The sequence below is a fragment of the Poecilia reticulata genome, linkage group LG6 (genome assembly GCF_000633615.1).
Source record: "Poecilia reticulata strain Guanapo linkage group LG6, Guppy_female_1.0+MT, whole genome shotgun sequence".
Lineage (NCBI taxonomy): Eukaryota > Metazoa > Chordata > Actinopteri > Cyprinodontiformes > Poeciliidae > Poecilia > Poecilia reticulata.
The window spans coordinates 29,239,299-29,248,072 of NC_024336.1; the positions used below are offsets into that span (position 1 = coordinate 29,239,299).

Below are 8,774 nucleotides of genomic sequence, written 5' to 3' on the forward strand. Positions count from 1 at the left end.
CCCCCTCCCCAGGCACAGCAACACTTTAAACTTTAACTGTATTCCTTTGTGGCTCATGAATTAGTAAAATGGGCTCGGCTCCTGTGGGGAGGCTTAATAATTCAGCAGTCTCGGAGTGAAAACCAAAAGTTTACTGAAACAAAAGAGGGATTGGGGGGGGGAATGGTATAAAACAACACTGGAGCTGGAATTAAAACAAAAACCAAAGAACCGGATGATTAATTGGTTCACGTTCTGCTGACGGTGGTTCTTCCTGCTTTCTCTTTATTCAGATGAGAAAATGCTTCTTCCTCATCAGTTGCCCTCTCTGTTAATCATAATTCATATCTTAAATTTTACTATCACATATTTAACCCCTTTATGGCAAGCCGTTTTAACATAAAATCTGTTTCCTCTGACTATCTAAAAATGAGTTTTGACTTTCCTGAATGATATTTAAGGTACCAACATTTACATCCTGTTCAAGATATCTTCAATAACATACTTTCAAGCATTGCAAAAACACAAAATCTTAGAGTATTTTTGGTCTAGTTCCCAGTGGAAATATCTTGGCATATAAAACTAAGTTATAAGTAATTTTTCAGCAAGTTAAAGGATCTTGTTTTAAGTCAGTAATTCCTTAATATTAATTAAAAGATAGTAGTGGAACAAGACATTTTGCTTATAATGTGTGAAAACTGGCAGATTATTTCATAGTAAAAATGCTCAAATAAAAGTAAAAAGTACAGCACAGTAAAAAAATGCAACTAGTAACAACCAAATTAATTAATATGTATAAACCAATTACAGATACCTGGAATGTAAGTGTGATTTTTTGTAAAAACGGCTTGCCGTACCACATCAGCGCTTTGCTCTGTTTCTCCTCCTTGCAGTGTTTGTACAGGCCAACAAGCTGCAGCAGCACATTTTCGCCGTTCACGGTCAGGAGGACAAGATCTACGACTGCTCCCAGTGTCCGCAGAAGTTCTTCTTCCAGACAGAGCTACAGGTAGGATCTGTCACCTGGCCGCCTCCGTCTGCAGGCCGGTGAGGGGATTGTGGGCTGCAGCTGCTTTTCCATAAAACTCTGTAAACTGGAAGAATGGAAAGTGGTGGTGGGTTTTTTTTTTTGTGCGTTTTTATGCGTTTCTGCAGACAAACACTAAATATTTCAATGTTATATGTTTATTTAATCTGAATATCTTGTATTTCCCCGACAAAATTATAGTTTTTTGAAGGCTGACCAAGCAGAGCAAATAAAAATGTTCTGATCCAGCGACGTTTAAAATGAGTGGTTTCGACACACTTTTCTCTCCAGAATTGTTTCCCTTCACTTGCTGCCTTGGAATTATGAAAAATAAATTTGCTTTATGGAAACGCTAATTTTCTTATTTAAAAAAAAAGAAGTTTTTCAGCAGTGTCAAAACAGATGTATTCCACAAAACTGCAATGGAAACACTTTTTCCCATCATGTGCTCAACAAGCGGATGTTGCTGTTCGTGAAAGCGATAAAGAAAAACGGCGACAGGAAGTGCTGGGAGGATGATGGTTTGTTTTCCCAGAGCTCACAGCATCACAGTTGTACTGAAAGTTGCATTAAAGGTTCGTCGAAATTGTAAACTTTGCATTATTCTGTAATTAATGCAAAGTTATTTAGTGCAACTTTTAATCCAAAGTTGCACTTTAACTTGTCAACTTTGTATTTTTTGGCAAATAATGACACTTTTGGTGCAAAGTTCCCTTAAAACTTTGCATTAAAAGTGTTATTTACTGAATGACAGTCGGTCTCTACGTCCGTCGCTGCCAGGTTTTTTAATGACATTTGGCGTGAACAGGCTTATTCACATGGGATTTTAATAAAATTTTTTATTTGATGGAAACACTGCAAATTGCTTCTTTGTTTTTGTTTTTTACGTTTGCAGAGTTTAGACAAAGATTTGCTCACATTCATAATGGAAACACAGGTAGCGTGACCAAGGACAGCTGAGGAATCCGATCCAGCTCAAACTCCAGGCCGCCTCTGTAATCACTCCGCCTTTTCTTCCCGTTCTCCGTCTCTCCTCATGAGGTCCTGCTAGGGTTCTGGCAGGCTTCGGATCGTTATGATTTAGACTCATAAGTGGATATAAGTCACACTAGAGTAGGTCCTTGGCCAGCTGCAGTCGGCTCGGCGGTGATGTAAACCTTCCTCTGCAGACCCTTTGGTCTTCGGGAACCAGAGAGGTGAAGGTCAGAGAGTCGCTTCATTCTGCAGATTTACTGCAGCGTCGTAAACTTTTCTCACTATCAGATTCAAGCACTTGTCAAGAAGATTTCAAACTTCAGCAGCGCAGAGAAGACAAAACGATGCAAATGGACTAAAGTGCCAGAATTAACCAGATGGCTGTTTTTCATTGGTTGTCCGATGCTAAAAAGCAAAACAGTCAAGTTTATTTGTGTAGCTCATTTCAGGAAGGAAGCTTTCCAAACAGCTTTACATCATAAAAGCACAAAAACCAACAACTGAAGCGTTAAATTTTGTGAAATGCCAGCGTTACATATCAAAATGTTGGTCAGTGTTTCGGCTGTTTTACGGTTTTACAGTAGCTTGTTCCAGATTTGTGGTGCATAGAAGCTGAATGCTGCTTCTCCGTGTTTGGTTCTGGTTCTGGATGCAGAGCAGAACCAGAAGACCTGAGAGGTTCTGGAAGGTTGCCATGACAACAGCAGATCTTTAATGCATCTAAGCTGTTGTGTGATTTATAAACCACCAGCAGTGCTTTAAAGTTTGTTGGACTCTGGATGATGTGATGTGCTCCATCCTCCTGGTTTTAGTCAGAACTCCAGCAGCAGCGTTCTGGATCTGATGGGTTTTTTTTAGTCAATCAGTTGCATTGATTGCAGTAATCAATGCGACTAAAGACAAACGCATGGATGAGTTTCTCTAATTAGTCCTCTGATCCTGTAGATGTTCTTCAGGTAATAAAACTCGAAGTTGTTAGTGCAACTTTTAGCACAAGTTTGCATTAAAAGTGTCATTATTCACTGATCAATGAAAAGTTGATCATTTGTTGTCGTGTCTCGTGTGAAGTGGAAAATACGGAAGAAGATTGGGGCCACTGGGAAAAAAAATAAAACAGTTCTGACTTTAATCTCAGAATTCTGACTTTTTTTCTCAGAATTTTGAGATTAAAGTCAGAATTTTGAGATTAAGTCAGAACTTTTTTTTTTCAATGGCCCTAATCCTCTTCCATGGGAAAAAGTGTCTCCACTTCAGTTTTGTGAAATATTTCTGTTTTAACACTGCTGCAAAACTTTTCAACAAAAATGTGAGTGTTTCCATGAAGCACATTTATTTTTTGTAATTCCCATTTGTGCGATGGGAATTACAAAACTGTAAAAACAAGGTTAAAATAACTTCTCAAATTTCATATGTTTTAAAAAAGGTACAATCAAATCAAACAATTACAAATCAGGGAAACTACAACAGGATTATCAGAAGTAATTAAATTTAACACCAGGTGGGAAAACACTGCATGCAAAAAGGTTCAAATCCCATTTTTTCCCAGTTATGCGACCCATACCAGATTTTTTGAATAGTCTGAAAAGCACACATTTTGTTTGTAGTTTACGTTCTCAAAGCATTCTGGGTGAAGAAAGTGGGAAAAAAGAGAATAATTATTGAAAGCTAATAATGTATAACCGCTGTAGTGATGATGTGGTGCTGAGGCGGCCAGCTAGGCCTCCCGTCCCCCCGAAGAGAAAGCCACTCAGTCAGGCACATAAAGCGGAGGTGATGTAGTGCCAGAGGTGCTGGGCATATGGCCGGCCAGGCCATTTAGCAGCAGGGCGACCGCCGGACCCTGTCGGTTAATGTCCACACACACACACTCCGGATAACCTCCATCACGGCTCTCTCCTGCCGTCTGAGGAAAACCACGAATCATTTTTGTTAAACTGACGAGAGATCCTCAGAACTTCCTGAAGATCATCTTTAAACTGGAAGAAACGCGTGAAAAAGTTTGAAAAGGTCTTAATCCAGCTTCAGATGGTATCATTTTTATTGAACTTCACCTTCAGCCGTCCGTATCTGTCTGCAGGTACGGTAATCGATGTGTCATTGAGTGAATAATCATCAGAAAAAGGATCAAAAATGCAAAAAACAAAGTCCTGACGGCTCACATTTGTCTCTGCTAATCCGCTATCAGGTGCGTTAGCTAATTCAATAAATTTAGCGCACTTTGCTTCCCTGAAATTTATTTTTCCTGGCAAATTCTAAAACACTAATTTATTTGACTTTTTTGTAAACTTTTAGATGAATAAAGTTTGACATCTGTGTTGAAGTCGACTGTTATTAAAGGTCATATTGCAGCTACAGATGGTATCCTTTTTGTTATCGTTATTGGTTGTGCAGGAGGCTCCACTTCTGCTTTTCAAAGATGTACGGATGTATAATTGTGCATCCATTTGCAGCCATTTTCACATCCAGGTCTACAGAGGGCAGCGAACATTGTTAAGATCAACAGAAAACATTTTTTTGTTGTTTTTAATGCGTCGTTTTCAGCCGCTTTAGTCTGACTGCAGCGATTTCCCAGCATCCATCTTGTTACTCTCCAGTCTTGGCCCAAACGTGTGTGTGCGTCGGTGTGTGTGTGTGTGAAAACCTTCAGCCGGAGCCTGACCTGCCGCGCTCCACCGCCCCATGGGAGGGCGCTCTAAGTGGGCTAGACAGAGAGGCCGACCGGGGGAGATGGAGAACCTCGGCTGTGGAGGTTAACGCGGGTGTTACTGCGTGTGTGTGCACATCTGCCAGAGAGTGGAATGGGCTAATTTGTGTGTGTGTGCCTTAATGAGGTAGGGATGGATGGATGGAAGGCGGCGGCGGGCAGGAAAGGCTCTGGCCTCTTTTGGGCCGTATGATGTCCGGCTCAGAAACGCGGCGGCGCCACCCGGGGGTGTCAGCAGGCGGGACGCATCCCTTCCTCCCTCCTGGTTTCGCTCCTTCAGCCCCACTTACACACACACTCCTCTCCATCACGGCTCCTGCCACAGTTTTCACTTCCTCCCTCTTCCTGTCTGACTCCCCTCCGCCGTCCCAGAAGATCCAGCCCCTATGCATATTTTAGCCCCTCTCCTCTCTTCCTCTCTTCTGTGCCTCTCCCCAGCGTCCCATAAATAGTGCAGACGTAAGCTGGTAAATAAGAGATGTTTTTGCTCTGTGTGTGTGTGTGTGTGTGTGTGTGTGTAAATAAGAGATGCTGTGGCCCTGATCACTGACGTCCTCCTGGATCGCTCTCTTTCTCTCTCTCCAGCTTCACAGTCGACTCAGTTTTAGTTTTGCTCTCTTCTCTTTGTTTATTTCAGCTGCAAATATCAGAACTCCAACAACAGTTTTCACAGCAGGAGCAAACAGCAAACAGCATAGTTACTCCTGGTTTAACATAATTAGTTTATAGTATGTATATACACTCATATATATTCCAGACCACTATAAGCACCTTAATCTGGAGCCTCACTCACCCAGTGACTCTCACACATTCATACATCGATTCAATACGCAGATGAAACATTCAGATGAAGCTGTTTCAGGGCCTCTTGAAACTTTAAACCTAAATAATTTGCTGCTGGCCACGCCCCCCCAACTCAATGTTTACACTCACAACTGAAAGTATCTGCAAACAGATGTGCAATTATTCAACCGTACAACATTGAAAAGCAGAAGTGGAGCCTAATGCACAGCCAACAGGAATTGGCTTCCGGATGGAAAGTCAGCAGCAAAACGCTTGTCTTTTCCAGCAGCCGTTGTACAGCAGTAAAACCAGCTGACCAAACATGCTGGGGATCCACTTGGGTTGCTGGGTGACGGGCGGAACTCTGCTGGGGTTGCTAGGTAACGGGTTACATTCAGAAGGTTTTTGAAGTGGCTCATTTTTCAGACACCAAAAAATATGATCTTATTGTCCAAAAACAACTTGTTGGGTTTTCTATAAGCGCTTCGGATGTTTTTAGAAACATTTGAGATCCAAATTTAAATTTTGCTTTATAGGTTGCTTTGAGGAATTGATACAGAAGCCATTAAGGAAGATTTTGCTGAAAGAAAATAGTTTTATGTTTTTATTTTCAGTTTAACCAAAGGTTGGATTTGTCTAAATATTCCAGCAGGAGATGTTCGTCTGTACCAGCTGGTTACTAACATTCTGTGTTGACAAGATGTTCAATATTCATGTGTCCATTAACATTCTCTGACAGTTTCACTTCCTTCCCAAGCCTCCAGGAGGCGCTGTACTGCAGCTTCTCCCCCATAGCTGGTCTCCTGGTCTCTGCACCTGTTGTTTTTTGATGAACTGAAAGAAATACTTTTACCTTTGTTGCTTTATTTCAAGCCATATAAAGGGAAAAAAATGCATATTATGCGCTTTAGTAGGTGAAAAGTGTGTAAGTATATACAGAAATACACACAGAAATAAACATACAGACACTGTCTGAGTCATCAGTCATGTGTTATATAATAATACTGTAACACATTTAGCTCGAAATGAAGTGGGAAGAAGACAAACTTCTTTACTTATTTATTCATTTATCTATAACTGCGTACTTTGAAATGTAGCAATTTGTCCTGTTTTTACCTCTGACGTCGCTCCTACCATCATTGCCAAATTAATATTTTAATTATATGCTAAAAAGAGGAATATGATTCTCCTCTCCTCTTTCTGTTCTCTGGTGTTTTAAAGTTTCTGTCACAAACATCAGGTTTTCCTGAATTAATCAAACCTGTCATGGAAAATCCTGAAAATGTTCATTCCAGCAGCTCTTGGTTGCTTCGTTTCCGGATGTTTTTACAAAACGAGCTTCGTTTAAATAATCCCGTCTCTGTCTGACTCTGAGCCTCTCCCTCTAACTGAATTATGGAAATGTGTGTGTGTGTGTATGTGTGTCTGAACTGGGAAATAAGGTTTAGGTGTGTGTGTGTGGAGTCGCAGTGTGTACCCTCTGATCCGTGCATCCCTCGGCTCTGTGTGTGTGTGAATTTGATCCGTAGATCCCTGCGGCGTTCCAGGGGAGCGTGCTCAGCTGCCCCACTGCTCTCTGGGAAACGCTGTGTTATTAGAGCAGGGACCTGGGACTCACACACACACACACACACACACACACACACACACACACACACACACACACACATATTTTTACCTCTCTGAATCCCCAGATCTTTTTTTTTTTTTTATGTTTTCCGTCAGGGAGAAGAAACAGAAAATGTTCCAAACAAAAGATCCGCTCTGCTGCGATTCTGCTGAAAACATTCGTTGTTGTTAAACTACGAAGAATCAATCAAAGAATCAATAACTGGGTTTGATTATTAGTGTGTGAAGAAACACTATCCAGACTCTGTTTGCAAATAAATCACTTAATTTAGAGTAAAGTTAAGATAATTCCCAACACAGAAGATATTTAGTTATTTTATATTAAATGAAATTAGTTTCTAATTTCATTTAGAAACTAATTTGATTGAATGAAACATTTAAATCAGATTTTTAAAAGTATATTTCTTTATTTTGTCATCTTTATTTCATTATTTTGAACTAAACATTAAAAAATTGAAGTAAAAATAAATTTCTTTAAATGTTTTCTTATTTAGATTTGATTAAGCATTTTTTATTTCAGCTTTATTGCCTACAAATTAAATATATGTATGTTAGTAATTTTAATGTCATTTTTCATTTATTTTTATTTCTTTATCAATTTAATTAGTTTTTTGTTTATAATTTTGTTTGTGTATTTCTGTTTATTTATGCTATTTTAGACTGATATAATTTATATAAATTATTTTCAGAAATATTTATTTATCCAATCGTGTAATTAAAAAAATATTTACTTTTTTACTTATTATTATTCTCAGTATTGTTGAAACGAGTTACTTCTAACGGTTAGTTTGTTATTTGAAAAACACTGACGCCTGGTAAACATATTTTCTCATCCTTTCTTTCTAACCTGAGTTGGTTGTCCTGGTTTTTCCACATTTTTTGGGATTTTCCTGAAGCTCCAGCCTCTTCCAGGGAACATCTACCTGGAAGTCAAACTAAAGGAAATGTGTAAAACAAAGCTCCGGACTACAGAAGCGTCTTCCTCCTGCTCCACTGAGCCTCAGTTCACATCTTTCTGCCAGGTTCCTGTGGATCGTGAAGAATAAATAAACATGTCCGCCTCACAGGGAATTGGTTTTATGCCGTTATGACAGCGACATGGAAAGCCGGCACGCTCCGCTGCTCCCCCTGAACACGTCTCTAACCTCTGGAACGCCGAACTTTAAAATGCTTTATTGTTTTTATCCCACATCTCCTCAGCCGTTCCCTGGAATATTTTCCCCTCAGGTTTGTTTCTGCGCAGGCGTTCCTGCTGGAAGTGAGGTCACTTCCTGGTTCGGAGCGCGGACGTCTGCCTGGCCGGCGATGTTTTTGTTTGCTCGTTTCCGTCACGCTGAGAGTGAGAGTGTATTTTTGGTCGTGTTTACCGTTCCGGGCCCGGCTGGTTGGGCCAGGAGCCGCAGGAGAGGGAAGTCCCTCAGGGGGGCAGAGAGGGAGGGGGCGGCCCAAACAGGATGCAGTGTGAGAGGTCACGGGGTCGTCGCCTGCCCAATTTCATATGCTGGGAATGTCAGAAATATGCACTTTATGAAAAAACTGAGGTTAGGAATTAAAACCATCGGTTAATGAATTTATCTAAAGGTGATCAACTCATTGATATTTGGCCATTTTCTTAAAAACTTCAATTTTTTGTATATTAAGAGGATCTGCAGTCTTTCCATGACTTGCTGAATTAAA

At 40.3% G+C, this 8,774-nt stretch overlaps 1 protein-coding gene across 3 annotated transcripts in view; it reads left to right on the top strand.

Annotated features, from left to right (window-relative positions):
- The window catches only part of znf423 (zinc finger protein 423), a 185,875-nt gene that overhangs the window by 168,909 nt on the left and 8,192 nt on the right, over positions 1 to 8,774 (top strand). For all 3 annotated transcript variants that reach the window (XM_008412528.2, XM_017305362.1, XM_008412529.2), the window contains one exon: positions 873 to 988. In XM_008412528.2, coding sequence (XP_008410750.1) covers positions 873 to 988 — 116 coding nt within the window. The remainder of the gene's footprint in view (positions 1 to 872; positions 989 to 8,774) is intronic.